This window comes from Ambystoma mexicanum, chromosome 9 (genome assembly GCF_040938575.1).
Source record: "Ambystoma mexicanum isolate Mex_15411 chromosome 9, UKY_AmexF1_1, whole genome shotgun sequence".
Taxonomy (NCBI): domain Eukaryota; kingdom Metazoa; phylum Chordata; class Amphibia; order Caudata; family Ambystomatidae; genus Ambystoma; species Ambystoma mexicanum.
In genome coordinates, this window is record NC_090931.1 from 180,248,235 (window position 1) to 180,271,809 (window position 23,575).

The 23,575-nt window shown below is 47.5% G+C and overlaps 1 protein-coding gene across 19 annotated transcripts in view; it reads right to left on the minus strand.

The window, feature by feature from the left end:
* The window catches only part of PHLDB1 (pleckstrin homology like domain family B member 1), a 500,781-nt gene that overhangs the window by 193,830 nt on the left and 283,376 nt on the right, over positions 1 to 23,575 (minus strand). For all 19 annotated transcript variants that reach the window (XM_069614411.1, XM_069614410.1, XM_069614414.1 and 16 more), the window contains one exon: positions 12,851 to 14,382. In XM_069614411.1, the coding sequence (XP_069470512.1) occupies positions 12,851 to 14,382 (1,532 nt within the window). The remainder of the gene's footprint in view (positions 1 to 12,850; positions 14,383 to 23,575) is intronic.

Here is a 23,575-nt window from a genome sequence, read left to right on the forward strand (position 1 = left end):
GTGCGGTTTCTGTTCCATGCTGGGGTCTGAAGCCAGATTGACGGGTACCGAGTAATTTGAGAGCTTCAAGATAATCTTGTATTTGCAAGTAGGCTATTCTGTCCACAATTTTCAGTAGAAAGGGGACTGTCGTAATTGGTCTGTAGTTAGTGGGTATAGCCGGGTCAAGGGCCTGTTTTTTTTAATAGTGGTAGAACCCAAGACTGTTTGAGGTTGCTAGGGACGGCGTTGTTAGAGAAGGAGGAGTTTACAAGTTTAGTAATGAATGGGGCAAGGTCTCTGGCGGCATCTTTTATGATCTGGGCTGGGCAGCTATCGCCCTTACAGTTAGATGGTTTAAGAGATGCAATGATTTTGTGGACTTCAGGAATGGTGACTTTTTTGAATGTGAAGCCTGAGTTAAAGTGAGGGGTAGGGTTAGGTACTGGTGTAATGACTGTTAGTTGGGATCTTTTGTCAGCTATTTTGGTCTGCAGTCCTTTAATTTTATTGGAAAGGGCATTTTGAATGCTGGTGCAGCAGGCTTTATCCTTAGTGCATGTATCTGGCGGAGGGTTGGGGTTCTCTAGTTCTCTTAGAATGTTGAATAATTCTTTAGTACTGGAACTGGCTTGGGCTATTCTGTCATTATAGGTTTCTTTTATAGCCTGGATTATCTTATTTTTGTAGGTGGCAGTGATAATGGCAAGTTTAGTTTTGTTTTCGGGTTTAGGGGATGATTTCCAGCGTGATTCCCATTTTCTTTTTTCAGTACGGAGTGTTTTTAGCTCTGGAGTGAACCACGAGTTAAGGTGGGCTTTGGGTTTGCCTTTTCGTAGTTTTAGCGGGGCAATAGCATCAATGGCTTTAGTCATGGTCTCATTGAAGATGTTAATTAGAGTGTTAGGATCATTGGTGTCCGGTAGGGCGTTGAGTAGGGGGGCTACCAAAGGAACTAGAGCATCTGCAGTGATGTTACGTTTATTCCCTGTGAGGCAAGGGGGAGCAATAATGGGCATTTTCTTTTCCAAGTTGTTGATATACAATTCAAAGGTGATAAGGTGATGGTCTGACCATACTAGTGGGGTCGGATCTAGTAGGGTGATGGTACAATTGAGAACCGCAACCCAGTCAAGTATCCTTCCTTTTTCATGGGTGGGTTTGGTGCTAATTTGAGTATAACCTTGTTCTAGTAGTGCAGAGGCTAGAGAGATGGTGTGTGGGTCGCTAGTGTCCTTATACCGAGGTTGAAATCTCCTAAGATGATATTTTGCGCCGTGGGTTTGGTGGTGTCGGCTGCTAGGGCTGTGATATCTTCTTCAAATGACCCAGGGGGTCCTGGAGGCCTGTAAATGATGTGTAGTGTGATAGTACTGTTAGGTGAGGTTTGGAACTTAACTGAGAGGAGTTCACATGATGCCAGCGACGTAGGGGTGTCTAAACTTATATTGAGAGTGGCTTTAAAGACAATGGCTATTCCTCCTACGCGAGCCGTGGGTCTGTCTACATGGAGAATGGAGTAATTATCTGGGATGGCTAGGGCAATAGAAGGGCCTGCTGCCTCATGCAGCCAGGTTTCTGTCATTACAAGGAAGTCAAGGTTATTGTTCACAATAATGTCGGCAATCTCAGTTGCGTGTGCTACTAATGACCTGACATTCAGTAATGCTCCCTTAGTGGGCTGTGTTTGTGGGTCCTTCGTTGGCAGACTGTTGCTTATGTCCCCTAGGTTGTTCAGTGGGGCTGTACACCTTTTCTTAATGCGCCTGCGATTATTGTCAGTGCATCCAGGGCAATCTGAGCGTATGAGTTTATGGGTATATTCTACTGCTGAGTGCCTGCTGGACGGTAGTCTGCTGGTTAGTCTCTCGGTACGCTTAGAGATGTTAGAGATGTTAGAGAGGGCCGGCCTTCACCTCCGGGTCCTGAACTTAGTCCAAATCCCATAACTGGTGCCCTGGGAAATACAAGTTCTGCTAGGAATCATTTGGTAATGAATGGGGGACTTGAACCCTTAACCGGCCCTTGCTGGTCCTCTCAAGCAATTAACCACATAACCCGGCACTGGCCACTCATTCACATGAAAAGCCGCTGCCCCGGTCATTTCACTGCAGTGTACCATAATGTTTTTATATGGGCAAACCCCTATACCCCCCACCCTTTTCCCGACACCGCCTTTGCTTTCTTTTGTAATAAAAATACAACAGAGGGAAGGACCCCAGAGTGCCCCGGCATCAGATAATGTCTCTCTATGAGGCTTCTGGCAGCTTATGGCTTCCATCAATTATCCTCTACTCTGAAGGTCCTTAGCTGAGGGTTTTACTCAAACAAGGCTTCTCGCGCGACCCAGTCCCAGCTAAGAGATTCCAGTAACCAATATACAGTGGGCACTGAGGACCGCGCCAATCCCAGGAACGATAGTGGGCGTTAAGGGGCGTTTCTAGACATAGTTTCTGGTATGGACTTAATAGTATGGGGTCTCAATAGCGAGACCCTTGGCACTTATCATTTAAAAGAACGTTCTAAAAGGGTCAAGCGTCCCAAACCCAAGGTCAGCAACAAATGCTGCCCTTGAGGTCGACCCAACTCCCAAACAACCACCAACTGCAGACCAGGCCCAAATCAGGCCAAAGAAAGAAACAGGACCCGGATGAGAGGCTGTGAGGCAGGCTCCATAAAGAACAGGTCTCTGCAGTTTCCCTTTGTTTACTCGTGCACCAGATAAGGTGACAGCAGAAAGGATGGTGGGCGGCAGGAAACACAATTAAGTACTCTATGATGCAACCAATGTATGCCGAAAGCATTGCCAGTTACCATGACAACCATATACTATCTCATGACCCCTTCCCTTCTCGCTCATCCCTGTAACACTGTTTTGGCCACAAGGTGGTGCTAAAGAGTCGCAGTTTGTGACCACAAGCAGCGTTATAATAGTATCACCATTTTATATAGTACTTCACATCGGATTACTCCTGTTTCTAAACACTAATATTATTAGCCTGTTTAACGTGGGGCTCAATTGATACATTCCAGAATGATAAAGGGCTGAGTCTGCGTTGCTGGGATTTGAACTCATGCGTAAACGAGGAGAGCGTTAAACTCACAGGCAATCCTTCAGAGTAACAAAGAAGAAAGAACGATTTTACAATGGCCCAGCGCCATTTGAACTTCAACGGAGTGGGTGAGAAGCGGGCTCTCCCATTGGCCATGTGGGGGGTTGGACAGGCCCCCACCCAAACACTAAGGGCTTCAGAATACTTTACAAGGGAGCGTGCAGGTGCATTTCCCCCCAGTTCATTAGTGTTCTAACAACAAGGTGGTACAAGCTACGAGGACAAATATGTATTGCATTTTCACAGACCTTGTTGCCACTAAATTAATAAGCCAACCCAACCAATATCCCGAAGAAGACGAGGGAGGGTAGAGCACCTATAAGAATTGTTTTGCACAAACAAGAGTTGAAATGGAGATAGTTTTTTTGTTTTCAAACAACTAAGAACATCAATGGATCCATTTGCCCTCCACGCCTCCTGGACGTTGAACCATTTGTTGGTCTTTGGTGGCATTCGTGGACCATATTGGACAAGATACTCATGTTTTGTTTCACAGGAAAATTAAGAGGTTATGTGACATCTGTGAAATCTATTGGATGGATACGGATGTCACTAATGACACAATCACATATTTTTTTGGGAATATTTTAACTTGTTTCTTCACGAATGAGATATAATCACACGTATATATGATGTCTTTCTTTCACTGTGGAATTTTTACTTTAACTAAGCGGTTCCAGTTTCCATGCTGTTTCAATTAATAATGGGTGTTATTTTAATGAATAACATGTGATTTAATTGAGTTGTTCAAATCCATTTCTGCAATATATACAGAAACAGGGGGTGAATTAAATACACATGGCTCATCCCTATTCTGATGGAGTCATCCCTGTTTTCCCCGACTGTGACTTCCTCCCATATGGCCAGGTGACGGCAGCCGCTTCCCGATCCTGACATTGGGAGCGGCTATAGGAGTGAGGATCACATGGGGGGGGGGGGACCACCTCAGGGAAATACCATGGCTTCATCGGATGCGACCTGGTATCCCCCCCCTTTCCCTTGCAGGGTGAATCTCCCATTTATACCCTAATGGTCTTTTGTGATTCTTCCTCAAAGGAAAGTGCTGAATCTCTCTCATTCCAGTCTACAGACCAACTTTCAAACACCAACTTGCCCTCCAAACCTTTTAGAAGCATTCCTCCAATGTTTTTGTTCAAGCTGGCTAAAAGGCACTACTGTTCCCAGAAACCTCTTCTTCATCACAGTGTTAAGATGAGTGTACGAATGCAGAGCAGGAGAAGCCCTAGCCTGCACTATCCCTAGCTCTACCACCAGGCTACACCATCATCAGGCAGGACTGCCCCACCTTGGGTGGAGGAGTAGCTCTGACAGCGAAAGAATCCCTCTCTATCAGAAAAACAGATAAAGGCATAAACATCAGCGACTACCTCTATGCCAAAATCAGCCTATCCGACCACTGCACCATCACCATACATCTGGTCTACTGACCACCAGCACCCATTGGTGACTTCCAAGAAGCCCTCATCCACCTCCTCTCAGACAATCTTAAATAATCAACCAAAGCCATCATACTTGGGGACCTCAACTTGGGGCTCAATGTCGCTAATGACCCTGCAGCCAAATTACTCAACGCTGCACTCGAGACTCTTGGGTTCTCAAACTCCATCATTGGACCAACTCATATTCAAGGCCGCTCACTAGACTGGATAGCCCAGCAGAACTGCCCCATTACTGTCACAGCCAATTCACCTACCTCATGGTCCGACCACCACATTATTCACTTTAGTATCTCCACTGCCAGGAACAACATTATCTCCACGCCCCCCGCCCCGAACCCTATCCAGAAGCTCTTGGCATCTCGCTAAAGAGAGACTACTCCCATTCCTATTATGACCAGCCTTCAGACCCCCTTCTCCCCTGACCCAGAGACCCTAGCACGCACATACGAAACAGACATCAAAGCGGCAGTTGAAGTGATTGCGCTACTTAAACCACGAAAGGCTAAACTGACTAGCCACAACAATGCTTGGTTCACCACAGACGACCTTGTATTACGATCCAAGAAACGTGCAGCCTTAACCCTATGGCAATCCACCCACACGAACGAAGCAAAACTTGACTTCAAACTTAGGGCTAAGGAGTACAAAAAAGCTATCATCCATGCCAAAGCAAACTCCTTTGAAACCAGGATCCAGGAAGCCCAATCCAACACCAAAGAGATCTCCTCTATCTTCAGGGACCTAGATACCCCCACACCCACGCCACAGAATTTCATGAAGGACAAGACTTGGTGTAACAGAATCCAATGGGTATGGTATGAATGCGGTATGAAAGTAAGCATGGGTTTTATGATGACAGAGAAATGTTTTACGGACTGAGATGCTTATCTCTATGAGAGAGGTGAGCAATTTACAGATCCAGGTTAAGAGATGAATTTCGAAAAGTATTAAATGATTGAATATTACATGAGATTGAATGTACATAGAAATAATGTATGTAAATGTTGTTTATATTGTCATTTGGCATACTATTTAAAAACTCTCTAGAAATTGGAGTTGTAAAAAAGAAAAAAAGTTTTTCATTGTTGAAATATGGAAAATAAATAACTATTTGTTGATACAATTTGGTGTATTATATGAGAATTTAATTGCTATTAATCTCATGCAGTAAGGTACAACCAGATATGGATTTGGGGAAGCAAGTGACCGAGTGAACATTGTGTATTGTTAAAAAAGTGTTCTTTTGTAGAGGGCTGTTCACTAGTGGTCGTAGAAAATATTGCCTCTGGTCTCTCTAAGTTAATTGTGACAGAATCCAATCAGCCATGATAGGCAAGCTCAACACCCTCCAAACCAAAATACAGACAACTAGACAAACCCTGAATGCCCCCCCCCCCCCAACCCCTGCCTCGGCACCACCACCTCCTCCAGTCACTTCCAACTCCTTCTCCTTCAAGAATAATAAAGAATAAGACATGATCAATATTATGAAATCCATCAAGCCATCTAACTGTAAAGGTGACATTTGCCAAGCTGCACTCATCAAGGATTGTGCTAGCCCTCTCACCCCCTTCCTTACAGCATTCTTGAAAGCCTTCATTGCCACCGGCAATGTCCCCTCTTGGCTCAAGGAAGCCTGGGTTCGCCCTCTTATCAAAAAGGCTACCCTTGATCCCTTCTTCACTTAACAACTACCGACCCACACCACGTTTCCCTTCCTGCTTAAAATACTGGACAAAGGGGGCTACTTAAAGGTACAACAATTTATTGAGGAGAACCAACTTCTCGGGCTACGCCAATCCGATTTCCGACCAGGGCACGGAACAGAGACTGCCCTACTCGACCTAAAGAAGCAGATGGACGATGCAGGAGATTCAGGGAAGCCTGCTCTTCTTCTCCTGGAACTATTAGAGGCATTTAATCTTGTCGACCACAAGGTCCTATGCCACCAGCTATCCACCACAGCCAAGTTCTCACCTAGCGCCACTGCATGGATCTCCTTCTTGCAAGGAAAGACCATGCAAGTGTTCTCTGACCTGGCCTCAGCATCACCTACCATCATCCTATGTGGCGTCCCACAAGGAGCCTGCATCTCGCCCACCCTCTATAATATCTTTACACGGCCCCTCTTCTTCATTCTCAACTCACTTGGTATCTTGTACACTAATTACGCTGACGATACCCAGATCCTCCTCACACTGACAGGAAACTACGACACCGACTCCAAGACACTCAATGACATCTACAACACTATCTAAGCCTGGATCGCAGCGAATAGACTGTCTGAACTCTGACTAGACTGAACTGCTTCTAGTAGGCTCCAAAGAAACACTTAAGAACCTCGACCCTCAGTTCAGTAACTTTCAAAATCCCTGTGGCGAACTCAGTAAAAACCACTTGGAGTCTACCTTGACTCCAACCTAACAATGACCAGGCGAATCAACGCTATTGCCTCCTCAGAGGCTTACTATGCCAAACTCATGACTGCAGCCAGACCATTCCTTTCCAAGGACAACTGCATTACCATTGCAAGAGCTATTACAGGATCTAGAATAGATTACTGCAATGTTCTCTTTCTGGGCACCACCACTAAGAACATGTGTAAACTACAAGTAATGCAAAACTATGCTCTACGTGCAGCCATCAGAATCCTGAAAAGAGAACATATCACAGCCGCCTGGAAACAGGCGAACTGGCTCCCAGTCAAAGAGAGAGTCCTCTTTAAAGCCCTTGCCCTTACTCATAAGTGCATCCACCACGCTGCCACCAACCACCTCTCGGAGAGAATTCACCCTACAGCCTCCACAAGACCGCCTGAGCCAGAGACACTACCTTCCCATACTTATCAGCTCTGCAATAGAACGTCCTACCACCTCCCCTCGGAGGAGAAGCCTCTCTTCCAGCATTCCATAAAGCCGTGAAAACCCTGCTCTTTACATAGAGCACTGACCAATACTAACCAATGTGAGATCCATCACTGCATGCCCAGAAATGTCATAATGTAGGTTTCATATGATTGCGCTCTTCTGTTTGACTATGACTCGCATGCATACGTTTCCCCTCTGTAATTAAGATATCCATAAGTAACATATACAAATGTAATAAATAAATAAATAAAGCCCCATGCACAGGCAACACTCTAGTTGCTGGGAGCACGCACCTGTGCCCAGGACATTTAAAGCAGGACCGCCAGAAACCATGGTAGACTGCTGGTGGGAGTGGGCTGCTCCCCTCTGTGCAGCTGACTGGCCGAGAGAGATGATGGAGCCAACCGGCTCAGCTGCTGAGAAGAGGAAAGCTGTGTGAAGAAGACTACATGCGGAGGGATCGACAGAAGCCAATGCAGGACTTCTGGGAGTTTTCTGGTAGAAGGAAGAAGTGAGACACTTACCGGAGACCCGTACAAAGCAGAGAAGCCCAGCTGGAACTGCAGGAAGCAATGCCGCAGGAAACCGAACTGCGTGAGGAATAAATCACCCGAAGACTCTTGTCCGTAGGTTGCGAGCAGGACAATAGATGCCACGAAGAACCGGTGAGTCTATGCCAGGACGAAGGGAACACGGGGGCATATTGCTGAGCACGCTGCGTGAGAGTAATGGAACAAAACAGAACGGAGAAGGGAAGAAAGCCGTTTGTTAGGTCTGAAAGAGAGAAAGGGAAAGTGCTTATGCTAAAGGAGACCTTTGAAGTTTGCCCATATGTACGAAATATACATATAAGAAACAGTAACACGTCAGTATAGAACAAACCAAGTGAACTAGCCAATAAGGTTAAAGCAGTGAATTCCCAGGCGTGGAAGTGTGAGCAAAACACTAACACAGCAATATATCAGGGACAGAATGAATTAGCCAAAAGGGCTAATGTAGTGAAATGTCAAAAGTGCAGGTGCAGGCAAAGGCAATTACTTAAGTGTGAATCCAAGAAGCCCTGGCAGGAGAGTATACCAGGCAATTATATGTGTGTGAATACGGGAAGCCCTGGCAGGAGAGTATACCAGACGATTACAAGTGTATGAATATAAAAAGCCTTGGCAAGCCTTGGCAAGAAAACATACCAGGCATTTAAAAAGTGGATGATTGTGAATACCAGAGGCCCTGGTTGAAAAGTATACCAGGCAGTCACAAGAAAGATATCAAAGCTAAGGAAATCCTGAAAAGAAATACCAAGACCAGCATTGAGTTAACCAAGAATAAAGAGGTCCGGAGGAGAAATATCTGGACTAGGAAAAGGGCTGTGTTAAACAGAAGATACAAGATCAGAGAAACCCAGGCAGAAGGGTACCCCAGGTACCCTGACAAAATAAAGGCCAAATATAGTGGGGTATGATTTTGGTATTGATCATGAGAAAAGACACTTGTTACTTGTAAGAAAGCGTGAAGAAGGATCTAGGGGAACTCTGGAGAAAGAACAATATCCTGGAGAGACTTTTTGTTAGAGTTACTTATTGCTTCGCTCATTTGAACATTTCTAAAAACAGTGAAGGCCAAAGACATTATCCTTTTCACTTTAAAATGTATTTCCTTAGACTATGAGGGTCAGAACAGTACTTGTACACACAATGGTTTTGTTTTGGCCATTCTGAACCTGACCGATCCTTCGTTTTGAGTTTAGGTACGGAAACACCTCTTGTGCAGGGACAACGGGGCATTTCCCCAAACCTTTCCATTTATTAATAAAAGGCGTTAGCCAAAACTATGTCTAACTTGTCTCCGAGTTTCCTTCCTGACTCCTCACACTATATTTAGGGTTTTCGAGATGGACACAGAGTGTGTCACAAAAGATAAGGTAGGCACTATCTATTAGGTATAGCATCAACAATGCATTGGTTTAAAATGGTAACATTTACCAACAGTGAATCTCATATATTATTCACTTGTTCACTTGGATCCTGGGTTGTGGGTCCACCCCAGTATCTTTTGAAATACAAGCATAAGGAGGGATTGAAATTAAGATTGGATATGCAGGAGCTAAAAGCAGCTCCTGGGTACCCAGCATTACCCAGTGACCAGGAGCTACCAATGGGGAACAAGGAGCTAATACATAGGGGTCCGCAAATCTAACTGCCACATAAATGCAAACTTATCATTTTGTCCATTATTTATGACCCCTCACGTTATAAGTGGTGTGTAGATATGTTCTAATGTTCATTTATAGATTGTACGAAATGCATAGAGTTATATTCACCTAGGTGTGTTTCTTCTGCATCAGTTGGCCCAGGGAGCAAAAAGTAGCTCCTGGTAGATGGTGTTCAAGCTAACCAGGCTCTTCTAGGCCACAAGCAGGCGCTAAATAGCTCCCAGCTCCCCTCAGTTTTGCAGCCTGTATAAGTATGCAAGGACAAGCATTTTGGCATTGGATTATAACCTTAAGGTTTGAGTTTGTTTTGTTTGTTTATTTATTTATATAGCGCACCAGACCCAAGGGTATTCGGGCGCGAAGACATGAAGCGGGTTGTTCAACTTAAGTTACAGAATCAGCAGAATTAAATACAGTACAGCCATGGTTACAATGCTGTATATACAGGCACAATCGTGGAGAGAGGAAACAAAACAAGGTACATACAATTAGTAGGGGGAATGCATAAAAAAGGTGGAGCAAATAGATATGGTATACCGCTCAGCATTATACCATAAGCTGAATGAAGACAGCAGGACTGCTATATGTTCTTGCCAGCGTAGCCTTGGCGGATCAGGTCAGATTTAAAATGATACCTGGATTAAATGACCAGATGGTTCCATGTCCCGGGGACACTAGTTTCCCCTTATGGTCTTTCTTTTAACAAACCAGTGCCTTCTTGTGTGGAATGCCCAACTTCACATTAGGAATTGGAATGAACATCTCAATGATTTTTCAAACAGATGCCCATGTTATATGATCCTCCTACACTTGCATTTAAATTAGGCAATGTTTAGGCCTTGGCTTATAGTAGGGGTCACATTTGCCAACCATTATTGGTGTGGATATGGCAAATGTGCTGGAATTCGGATCCGCCTCATGAGATGCCATTATCCTCCCGCCCCTTCTGTATATTGTTGGAATTATGATTTGCTGAAAATTGAACCTTCTGGGCGTGCCTAAGATGCAGTTGGTTGCTGTAAATGAATCGGTAGGTGGAGTCCCGGATGTCCCAGGCTTGGCAGAACTATGTGCTTTGCTCTACTTATTTTGATTGACGTATGGGCATTGAAAGTAAACTCTTGTAATTCTGCAACATGTACGGCTGTCCTTTGGGCCGTGAAGTTGATCCAGACATTTGAGGCGGCTCTTAAAACATGAGAACCAAACTCTACAGGCTTTGCCAATGCGTGTCCAAGGGGTTGCTTCCAATCACAGAAGAACAAACGACTGCTTTATAAAATAAGAACTTTCAAGGTGGCCTTGAAGTGAAAAATTCCCCATAAAGGGTTTAGCTTTATTTATTTTTTTAATTTTTTTTTTAAGAGTTTAGACAATCTAGTTTCCTATTCCAAACAAAGAATCACACCTTTGGTCGGTGATCAAATAAAAGTGCCCTTTGGTAAAAAAAAAATCTGTAGAATGCCAACATTGCCTTCCTTCCAAAATTGAGTCATGTGTATTAGAGCATGATAACAAAACATGGCCATCTCTTTCGCCCAAGAAAACAAGGAAAGAATTTAACATAGAGTAAGCACTCTTATTGAGCAGGTGCTTGGTCGTTGGCCAGGGCTCTCTTATATAATAAAAAAAAACACATGTGTTTCATACTTGAAACGTCCAGAGACCCTTCAGAGGTTAGAAAAAACACACCAGCTACTCTTCTATTTTTTAGTTTTGGCAGTTGGCGCCACAGATCAAACCTTCCTTAAATAAAAGGGAAAACCGGGTTGCACCTGTATAGTTAGTTATACGCGCAGTCCTGACCTCAACCCGGAATCAATCATCACCAAAAAACATGTATGAAATCAGGAATGTGTTGGTATCCACAGATCAAACCGAACACCATTTCTCAAGACGGTGGTTGTCGGAGGTGATCAGCTAGACTAAGTACAGCATACCAAACATCTCATGCTGTGCGTATCCTTCCGCCATGATCTTGGGGGGAGAGCATGGAGTTGTGTCTTACAAAACAAAAGGCGATGGTGTGCGACAGTGGGGAAGGTATTTTTTTCTTACTTCCCACCCAAGCGTAACAATATTTGGCCTATGACGGAAGTGCCTTGGCAGGAATAGCTGGTATATGGTTAGCTTTGCTGCAAGATGGAAACAGTGTAACAAATGTACAATCCACTATTGATGCAAATTAAAAAAAATTAACCTTGTTTTTTTAAAATCTCTCGTCAAAAAAGATGCATCAAACGAGCACCAGATAAAAATTCAGCCGCTTCGCGTGACCTCCGCGCCCCTCAGCAGAAACAGACCGTGCTGCAGAAAATGCATATTTCGGAAATGAATGAAGTGACCCACAGATTTTCTCTGCATGCACGTCCCAGCAGGGACAAGGCACAAAAAGCACTATACTTATAATGGGAAGGTTTTATTTTAGCCGTCACAGTCACCCCCTGACCCCCAGCTCCTCCCGGGAAAACCCAAAGTCTGTGCCCTGCCCTGGGAGGAGGAGAGCCTGGAGTCGGGGAGTCTCGGAAGCAATAGTAGATGTCCACACAGAGTAGCTACACTGGGGTAATCATGTATTGCAACAGTATCCACCCGAGCTGAGCTGGTGGCACCCACACAGTCAGTCGTTGAAGGAACGCCATCCAGCCCAACTTCATGAATGGAGGCTCGCTGGCAATTACTAGAGAAAAATGCCCTGCGGTGCCAGATTTGTGTTTCGCAGAACTGGTAGTCCCATCTCTCCTCACCACTCCTTTGGGGCAGTGATCCCTGCAGGTACCCCGGCCCCAACAGTAACTCACACAGATGTCCACACATGCCCTCATCAAGCCAGACTGGAAGGTGATGGGAAGGGCACCCAGGGTTCAGACACCCTGCCAGGAACCGCCCCCTCGCCTACTTTCTGATATACACCTTGACTTGCCGCTGCCGCTCAGGAACGCTGCCATCGCACCAAAAGACAGTGACAGTCATCACTAGTTTGCATTAATGGCAGAGGGGGGCTATACAAATTGCATCGCAGACAAGATGCTCTCAGATAGTCCCAACCACACAATCTCAACTCTTGTCAATTCATCTCGATTTGAAATACCTCAACGTTCCTCCTGTACTAAACCCCCTGTTCATACAGGCCATCAGTTGCTCCCTAGCAATCATGTTTCACAGATTCTTCCACCCACTGGCACCTGGTTCATTAACACTCTTCGTTGCCCCGGCACTTACCAGGCGCTCCATCTCCTGCTCCCGAAGTCGTTCCTCCCTCTGCCGCCGGTGATACTCCAGAAGGTCGTCCTCGTTGTCACTGATCTCAGAGATACTGTTCTTGCGTTCTCTCATGGGGGGGACCCGCACGTCGCCGGACATCTTCCTCTGCGTGCGGGGGCTTTGCCTCGGAGAGGGCAGCGAGGACAGGCTGTACGCTGGTGTGAGAGTGCTCCCAAAGCTAGGCCGGCGTTGGGTTGGTAGGTCACTGCCATAGAAGGTTGGGGAAGGGCTCCGGTCCCGGCCCGGCCTCCCACCTAAAAGGCCATCCTCTTGTCCACCCGAGACACTGGCAGATACGCTACCGACCTTACGTCTTAGGCGAGGGCTCTCAGGCACATCCCGGATAGTTTTGGCCGGTAGAGTTGGGCTGTCCTGGTGGCCACGCATGTGTGGGGAGCTAGGCACAGGAGAAAGGGTCACAGTTGGTGGTGCCCGTCGCGCCACTGACGGGCTGAGTGGTGGAAGCTCCCGCATGCTCTCTGGGTGCCTCCGGACCACACGTGGGCTCTCAAGAGGCTGCATGGACCTTCCCCCTTGACTGATGTGGGCAAATGCTGCATTGTCCGCCGTGGACTGAAAGCCTCGTGCCGAGTTGAGCATCTGTCGGGATGGACTGGAGGCGGCCTGCCTTTCTAGTGCCATCTCTCGCGGCTCTCTTAAAGGGCTGGGAGGCCTGTCCTGCAGGGATCCCGTATTTGACCTTGCGGCCGATGCAGAGTGGAATTTAGACCCCATCCTGGGGCTTCCAGGAATGGCAATAGCTTGGCCCCGCACACTTTCATTTGGAGTAATGGAGACAGTAGGCACAGGTTGGATCTGGTGAGAGGGCCTCATGCTCTCAGGTTTCCTGGATTCAGAGAAGGTGGGAGTGGATGAGCTGTCGGAATACAGGGCTCGCCTTCCCAGAGTTGGACTGGGAGGGCTTTCCTGCACCACGGCTCGTCTTCCCAGAGTGGGGCTAGCAGGGCTTTCTTGCGCCACCCGCCGCTGTCCCCGTGGGCTCTCCAGGACACGATGCCCCCCAACCGGTGGGAGCACTTTTGGCTGTGCGACATGGCTATAACTTGAAGAGCGGAGAGGAACCAATGGGGGCAAGGACGGGCCACGTTCCTGCCCACCAGAAGAGTGGCTCCCTCCACTCCCGCTGCTGGCCGCTGAGGGGGAAGAGAGAGGAGAGAAAGGGGGCGAGGCATTGTCATAGCTGGAACCCACAGACATGGCTCCAGGGCTGACCGGAGGAGACAGGAGGTAGCGTCCACCGCCATTCACCATGGGAGAAAGTGGACCATGTGCTGCAGCAGAAGCGGCCATCTTCTTCCCACCAGATGGTGATGGTTCGTCAATCACCAGAGAGTCCATGATGTCCTGCAGGTCCTTCTCGATTGAGCTGACCAGGGAGCTGTGCACGGCCTGGGATCTCTCAGCAGGGGCTGCCCTGGACACATCGTGGACGGAGCCCTTGTGGTTGCCATTCACCAGACTCTGGGACCCTTTAAGAGAGAAAAAAACAGGAGAATGTCAGAAATAATTCCTTATACCAGAGAGTCGGAAATTGCTAGGAGATACTTAGCTCCTGGTTATAGCCCAGGAGAGCCGTTTGGTTTAACACCAACACCTACCAGGAGCTACATGTTGCTCCGCAGGCCCACTAGTGCCATACACATATGCATATTACATTTACCCTGTCCATTTAGGAATGTGTATAAGTGAACATTAGGACACATCCATAGTTTATTTGTATAGTGCCTATTTACAATGGGCCTCATTACACGCTAGGCGGTAAGGGATTACCGGCACCAGTAAGGGCATTGGTGTCGGTAATCCCTTACCGCCCTACTACGAGATCCCTTAGCGGGTCCCTTCCTTAACACCTGGTTTTAGCGGGCCCGTTATTAGCTCCATCCCCATTCCCTATGGGGGCTCAAATGGGAAAGGGGAATGGTTCCCGGAACGGGGACTTACCAGGTCCTCCAAGGTCGGAATGACCTGGTAAATCCCTATTCCAGGAACACGGACCCGGAATGCGGTAAGGGGGTAGCCATGGCGCTACCGCCTACCGTGTAATGAGGCCCAATGTGTTTCAAAGCCCTTCAAGGCAAGGGAGGGAACAAGGGAAAATACAATGACATACTTACATGCCATGAAGAGTAAGGATGTGAAATTACCTATCGTACTCGGCCTGACGACATTTCACATTTCATATAGTGCAAGAGCTAAAACATAGGTAAGGAAGGGAGGGGGCGAGTGGTAAGGAAATGGAAACAGACAGGCGACTACTGTACTAGGCCTGACGACATTTCTGGTAGTGCCGGAGAAAAACAAAAGGCGTGGGAGAGGGGTGCAGAAAGGTAGGGGAGGAAAAAAAACAAGTGACTATTGTACTAGGCCTGATGACATTTCAGATAGTGCTGGTGGGGGGGGAGTGGGAACTCGACAGGGGCGGGGGGGGAACAAGTAAGGGGGGCGGGAGACAGACAAGGTTGCTATCCTACTAGGTCCAGGGACAATTCTGATAGAGTAAGTGCATAGAAAAAAGTAAGGGGAGGAGATCGGAAAAGGGAGTAAGGGAGAGGAGAGAAAGTTATAGTGTGCATCTCATGTGGTTGTTAAATTTGTGGCACGCTAAATAATGGCACCTGGTTTCCAGAGGTAGCTCCTGCTTAGTGGGTGCTGCTGGGGACAGAGGAGCTGCTTTAAGCTCCTGATAATCAAATCCTTATTTGGATCCCTGTACAGCTTTGCTCCATTTGCCTCCACACCCCTGCCCCCGCACGCCTTCCACACCCCCCCCCGCAGCCCTCCGCTTTGAGTGCGGAGTGAAGTAGGATGAATGTGTGTGCGTGTAAATGTGGTGTGGTGGGTCCTTGTGTTAAGCAAATGGCATGGGATTGTACATGAAAGTGCTGCGTTATGCAGTCAGATAACACAATCACAGGGTCCCTGAAGGTATCCATTATGTACAGACCTCCCATCTCACCCCCTGAATTACTGGAAGAAATTCTCTGCCGATTCCTTCTCTAGGCGCAGAGCATCAAGTAGGCAGCCATTAGCACAAATACCACAGACATTAATGCAGGAAGCGGGCAGGCCGTGTGGCCAAACAGCGGCAGTGGGCATTAATGAAGGCAGTGGCCATTCCCTGGATGTACTCGCTGCATAGAGCTTGGGTTGGATCACTGTTGCTTCAAAGCACTCTGTTGGGTGGGGATGGGAGCGGGGCGGGGGGGCTGTACAAGGCCAGACGCTGCAGCCACAGGGTGCGATTCATAGGTAGTGAGGTGGGGGGTTTCAGACCTCTCTAGTACTTGAAAATCTGAGGTTCGAGCAAGGCACAGAGACAACAAGGCTTGAGGGGGTGGAGTTTAGAAGGATCGAGCCATGGATGGTGCTGCGCTCTACTGCTTGATCCTCAAGAATGTTGAGGGTTCTAAGGCAACAATGGTTTGTGGAGGGATTCAGGTGCACAGGTGTTTTAGGGCTCTGTTCAAGTGCGAAGCAATGTAAGGGCTTCAAAAGAGTAGCTATGTGGTCTGACCCAGATAGCTAAGAAAAGGGAGGATGGCGGCTCGAGTCATGGCACATTGCAGTTGGGTCAGCTTCTTGGCCGAGAGCTCCACATAGACACCATTCCAATAACCAATTCTTAGCATAGCCTCAAGAATGAGCAATGTGATCTGGTGTGGCTGTGAATGCAGAGGCAGGATTCCCAGGGAGGGGGCAGGTAGGAGAATGTGCTTTTTGCCACCACCTTGACCAGGAATTTATAGGAGATCCCCATGACAAAGCATCCAGATGGCAAACCTTCTGCAATGGGTGGATAAAGGCTAGTCAAACGGCTTAACAGTAGGGTTGGCAGCAGCCAGAAACAGATCATTACTCTTTGAACAGTTGAGCATCGATCCAGCATAGCTACAGCCCTTCCGGACAGCGGCAAGAGTCAGCAGGTGCATCTGGATAGCGCCAGCCTACAGATCGTCGTTTCGGTTGGCCATCACGGTCTGTGGGAGGAGTCACACAGATGTGGAAGAGGATCAGCGAGCGGCCATTCGAGGGCCACCTCCAGGATGAATGTGAAAGAGACAGAGGGCTATCCAGAAACAATGGCCGTAACCAGCCGGGAAGGACAAGAACCTCTGGCACCAGGTATCCAATCGCGCAGGTTGCAATGGAAGAGTGTTTGGAGTAATAAGGTGTTGAAAATGCAGCTAGGAAGTCACGGAGGTTCTAGGCACAGGCTTGCTCCTATTTTCTACAAAAGAGCAGGTCTTGCAAAACGTCCAAGAGAGTGGTTCCTTTCTTTCCCCTGACTTGGGTGGCAAAATGGCAATTAACTTAGTTCTACGAATAGGAGAGATGGGACAATCACCCCCGAATCACAGCCTTTTGCCAGGCGGTATAGGTTAGAGTTTCACAGGCAGAGCTAACAGTACTCAGGAAAGGAGAGGACCTAGATAGCAGTGGCTCGAGGTTCTGCCATTCATGGTCCGACAAGCAGCACTAGGACCACCTTTGCATTGGAAAGGTCTACCCTGGGGATAAAGGTACTAACAGGTGGAACTCAGCCATGACACTTGCACCAAAGCCGCTATGGGACAAGCTGGGGGCAGCTGTAGGAGGTCGGACAAAGAATACAAATCTTTAGATGGATTTTAAGCTTGTGAGCTTTTTCGTTTGTGCCGAGGAGGGCCCGCGTGTAGCTGTGGGGGTGGATGCGGTCCGCCGTTCTGTCTGGCAGAAGATTGGAACCCTTCCAGCGTCTTCTCTAATGCAGCGATTCAGAAAACGCAGATATTTGGTGGAAGGTTGGTTGTTTGAGGCACTGCAAGCCTCGAGGGTGACTTTGCCAGACTTGAGGGTAGCTTTCCAAATCCTGAGGGGGGCTCCCGAAAATGCACGAGGAACACCATATTGCGCATAGGATGCTAATGTGTGAATTTAAAAATCGAGGAGGCGGCCCGGGTTCACAAACTCTCCTATGAACCATGCACTGAGCCTCAACCACTGTCCTTTTCCTGGCAAGAAGGCCAAGCAGTTCGGTCAGCAGGGGTGAAGCGTGGGACAAGCACTTTGTCCCACACAAGAAGTGAGCAGTTACATGTTCAATGAGTAGCAAGTGTTAAATGCCTGGGTAGCAGAGGCGTTGCTAGGGGGGGCTAAGGGGGCTATAGCCCCTGATCTTTTGGTTGTAGCCCCAGATAGAATCTCAGGAGCTACTGCCAAAAGGCTAGCTAGCCCCCAGTCCCGACAGTCTGACATCAGCGTAGCCCCGGATCTTTTCCAGACCTAGCAACACCCCTGCTGGGTAGAGTGCACTACCGTAAGAAAGTGGGATTCAATCAAGGTAGAGTGCAGTACCGTAATGCTACAATCCGAACCCCTCGAAGCCTGGGGTGGAAGGCCTGCTAGTGTGGATGCCAGAGCCTGTGCTATCCTAGAAGCGGCCGGTGGCCAATCAGAGAGCCCCATTTTGTTGTCCCCTCCCCACTTGCATCACATCCTATCTCCTGAAGAAAGTGCTGGCCAGGTTTTCTGTCTTTCCCAGAGCAACCAGACCAGAGAAGCACTAGCAATGCAGTGAGACCACCTGCAGGACAACAGCCCATGAGCACCCCACATACCCCTTTGGTAGCGGCAGATCCAACCAGGAGAGAGCCAGCAAAGTAGGAACCTGTGCGGCTTCCCCAGGCACCACACAATGCTCTCCACCTTGGGCACCCAGAACCAACGCAGAGGGAAAGCGCCAGTGAAGGAGGAACTGGGCATCCTACAAGGCTCCCTCAGAGACCCAGATACCCAGCCTCAGCACACAGAGCCACAGGACCGCTGTAAATAACCTACACCACCAGGAGAGTGGCAAGCGCTCCCCAGGACTGCACTTACCTTGGTGGTTACTGCAACGCAGGTCCCTAACTTGAATACAGACACTTTGTATCGTGGGCCACCATTGTTGCAACATGGCAGCCCTGCACTGAGAAAGGGGGCAGGGCTTAACACCTCTCAGGCGGGAAAGACAGGGCCAGATTGACCAGGAACAGAAACCCAATCAGATTATGAGGAGGATGATAATAGAGGAAGCAGGAAGTTGCGAGTTGTTCAGTTGAGGTCAGAGGAGGAGGTAGCCTACCAACAGACCAGCAGGAGGTAGGGTGGTAGATTGAAGCATGGAGGCATGAAGTATTGCCTAGTGGGAGAAAGTGGCAATGAGTGGCAAGTGTGTGCGTGTAAGTTCCGCAGTGAATTAACATGTTAGAGGGAGTGTAGAGAGTGAGTGGAATGTGGCTGCGAGAGTGAAAAAAGTGTAACTGGGGAGAAGGTGGAGTGGTGGTAGTAGTCGTAGTGTGGAGGAGAGAGTCGTAGAGAGCAGGAGTTAGTAGTGCAGAGAGGGAGTAGTAGTTAAAGGAGGGAGTAGTAAAGTGGAGGACAGTGTAGTAGTGTGGAGGAAAGCAAAGTAGAGTAGAGAATTGAGAAGTAATGTGGAGAAGGGAGTAGTGGAGCAGGGGAGGCAGTAGTAGAGCAGAGGAGGAAGTATTAGAGTGGAGGAGGAAGTGGTTATGTGGAAGAGAGGGCTATACTACCGATTGGTGGAGGCGAGTAGTGGGAGTGAGAGACATTGGAGGAAGATACAGGGAGTAGTATGAAGGTGGGTGGAACTGGGGGACTAAGAGAAAAGAGGAGAATAGTATAGAGAGACAGGGAGTGGAATATCAGGATGTGAGAAGAAGAGAGTATGGTAGAGTGACATGAAGTGACCTCTTCAGAACCTCTGGTAGGTACTAACAGTGCTAGTGTAGGGCTAGTTTATAAAATCTCTGAGGGAGTCTACATGAGGAAAGCAATTGTCTTTAGATTCTCCCCACTAGCAAGATAGAGAATAGATAATAGTCTATGTACTAACCCGGAGCCTGGGGATGCGTGGATTAGGGTGGAAAACTCTTCCTAGACTAGAGTGAGGGACGGCCCTAGTACACTGCCAAAGAAATATATATAATCCCTTCAACTTTCTCTGGTTGTTGGAGCATTTTTTGAGCCATCTAGGACAGCAAGCGGCGATAGATATAGCTATGATGTTACTTTAATTGATGAGAAAGTTTCGAATTTCTCCCAGAATTGTAGCTCAGTTGAGGATTAAGAATGAGATTGTGATCAAATCGCAACTCTACGTTTAGAACTACAGAAAGGGGTGCTGAAGGAGGAGTTGAAGACCTGCATCCTGGGTGGGGTTATTGCACAAATTGGTCAAATACAAATTGTCCATATCGTCGACTACCCCGTGCACAAACACGTTCAATGCAACGGGTCATGAACCTACTACTAACATCATCACGAAGGAAGGCATATGTTGGGGTGACGCACAGGTTTTGGAAGAGTTGGAGGAGGTTGGTGGGGAAGGGCAGAGGATACTGGCGATTGCGTTGGCTTATCTGGCAAATCATTTCCCCAGAAAATATCTGAGCGATTCATCATTAGGGGACGTTTTCCCCTCAAAGGAGATGTCTGTGAAGCCCAAGGCTACATCACGTCTTTACCTCGATCTCGACTTTTGAATATGATGCTATGATATGATATATGATATGGCATTTATAACACACCTATACTCAAGTCTTTCAAGGCGCTCTGGGAGGAGATTAAGAGATTGCAGCTCGCGGCAGCAAATTTATCGGGAATCCATGTTTGATCGAAGGTTAGGAGGCGATCGGCACGATTGAGGACATTGTGGATATTGATGTTCTTGGAGAGAGAAGGACCACTGGTCACAGGAATAAATCTCGAGGGAACAATGGCAGTTGGGTCTTCTCAATAGGGAGGCAAGATAAGTAAAAATGGCGGAAGGTGGGAGTCAACGGTGGCAGAAGAGGTCCATGGGGATTGTTAGGAGAGTAGCAAGATCTACGCTCGGAGCTGAGCGACGTTCAAGCAACGTTCCACAGTTTGAACTGATGTGTTGCCTCGTGTCTCTGATGTAGAGATTTATTGCGAAGGTGGTATATGCTATGATTGTCGGACTTCATTTGTTATAAACCGCTGTTATTAAGGGTCTCAAACCGAGCCAACTTCCATGCCCTTTAGACGAATTCTTTCAGTAAAAGTCTGATGAATAGCAACTACCTGGATAGAGTATATAAAACAGAAAATACGGGGCAGAGCGGGCGCATCATAACCTGGACAGGATTTTAAACACTTTAATAAAGCACCCCTTGGGCTCCATGAGTGCATCTGGAGAAGGGCAGGCATCCAACACTAGCAACTGACCCAGCCAACCACACGCCACACCGCAACCCTCAGCATTACTATGCTGGCAGGCACCACTATGGGGCAGACCAATATTCTATTGCGAAATTGAGCAAGTGCTTCAAGCAATCTCATGTTCAAACCTACGTTCTCAATCCATAACATTGTCTGAAATATAGGCCATTCTTGATTGGATGTACGCACGGCCATGACAACCAGGACTTTGCGCCCCCAGAGTGCTAAGAGGCAATCCCAGTGGTAGATGAGCGCTTTAGAAATGATACTTAACCATAACAGTGAAGGCAAAGAGTGACCAAAACTATCTACAAGACTCCAACGTAAACTAAAAGCTGCAGGCGGCAGCAGGGCCGTTTACCATGAGTGCATTATCACGCAATATGGCCCTGGTCAGCAAGTACCATTGGGAGTAATCCATCTCCCGCAACAATCGCAGGCAAACCCGCATGTACGATAATGAAACAGGGTTAACGAAAGCACTTTGCCCTCTTCTGGATACTGCCTTAAATATCACTTGACATTCATAGTGCCATTGTTGTTAAAAAAATATAAGGCTTTATACAATATGCATGCCTTTATATGCCTCACACTCAAGGGCCACGGACGGGGGCCCCATATCAGCCTTGTTTATTGTGGGCAACGAATATTTGAAAATAGCATTTATGTACCCAACGGGCAATTAGGTCATAGGGTGCGAAATAGAAACTGTTCTCGAAGCTAGATCCGCGCTCAATAAATACCATAATATTAATTATTGGTGTCTGTATCTGGGAAAGCGCGATTCCTGGGTGGTCGATCACATCGGCGCATCGACTAGAGAGGTTGCGGAAAAGGTGGCCTATTTACACCACACCTCCTCCCACCGCATCGTGGCATTCCCAAGCTAGTGTGCACGTGCAACCCAACCCTAAATGCATGCCTTTGGCAGAACACTCGACTGCCCCACCCCCTCCCGGAGGCCATATCGGTGCCAATTGAATAAAAACCCAAACCACCATCACGCACAATAATCACTTTTACCCTCAACTCCTCTCTATACTGCAGCCTGCCGGGACCATGAGCCAGGCGTTTGCACACCTAAAGACAATTGTACCGCATTGAAGCCATAGCAATGACAGCCAGGCGGCATACCTTCCATGCCTACCTCTCGACCTGTTGAGAGGCCAAGGAGGGTGAAAGAATACAGCTTGGGTATGTGAGAGCCCATTGAAGTGTATGGAGGACTATGGCACTTGCTCCGAGTGTGAACAGACAGCAGGGCTGGGCACACTGGCCAAATGCGAGTGAGTCGAGAGGTGTGTTGCATTGACCTAGTCAGGAATTGAGTGGACCACAGCGACCCTTGGCGGCAGAACCAGGGGACGCCAAGGAACCTAGAACTTTTCTTTGGACCCAAAAGGACAAGGCTATGGAATTTTCTATCCTTCCACCCCCCCCCCCCGGACCTTTTCCGAGAAACAAATAGTCTACTGTAACAATTTTCCATGAAAAACAATTTTCCTGGAAGGACCTGCAAAAAATAAGTAGAGTGCTGGGTTTTGCAAAAATCTGGGTCAAATTGCAACAATGTCCTCATTAAGTCTCAGGAGTTGTCTCCAAGTCCACACGGCGAAACTCTTTAGAGAGGTGGGAACGCGTACCAACGCACTGCCAACACTCCTCAAATGCTGTGAACATGTGGGGAGAATAAGGGAGCGAGAGGAGAGGATTGTGGGGTGGTCCGGGGCCGGGACTGACCAGCTGGTGGACCAGGCCTGCATGCATTTGCCGGTGTTTCATTGTTCCACTCTGGTAAGCGTTGGGCACAGGTCCATATTCTACTCCTGCGCAGAGGCGTGGTGGTTTAGCCATTCATCCTGCACTGCTAGGTTTTAGGGGAGGCAGGGGTCAAGACTAATTTATATATTATTTTCCCTACTTCTGTAATGAGGTGATATAACCTGAGGTGGCGGCCGACCCTTTAGGCAACAGCCTGCCGCCCAAGATGAGGGCCCAACCAGCAAACAATATTTATTCTGTAGCCGAAACGTGTTTCGTCCTTCCTCGGCCCTTATCAAGGCAATCTTAAACTGCATAGTATTCATATGTCTGCATCATATAAAGCGTGCCCTTGTCACATGATGCAAAAGGTTACCATTTCTCTTTATCTTTTGTTATGATTAAGTCTTGAAAGACAGCCTACAAGCCATTTTTTAAAATAATTTTGTGGAATTGCAGTCTGGTATTTTTAGTCTTCAAGATGGGGTTAAAATAACGCAACATGTGTAGTCTTTTTGTTTAACATATTTCTATCATGATTCTTATATTGCTGCAGTACTTTAATTATGATGTGTGTACTTTTCAAGTCCGATTCATAAAACAGAATTTTTTTGAAAGCCAAAGGTCGTGGTGAGAAGAGCACATTTTGTGTGACGATTCACCAGGTCCAGAGATGTG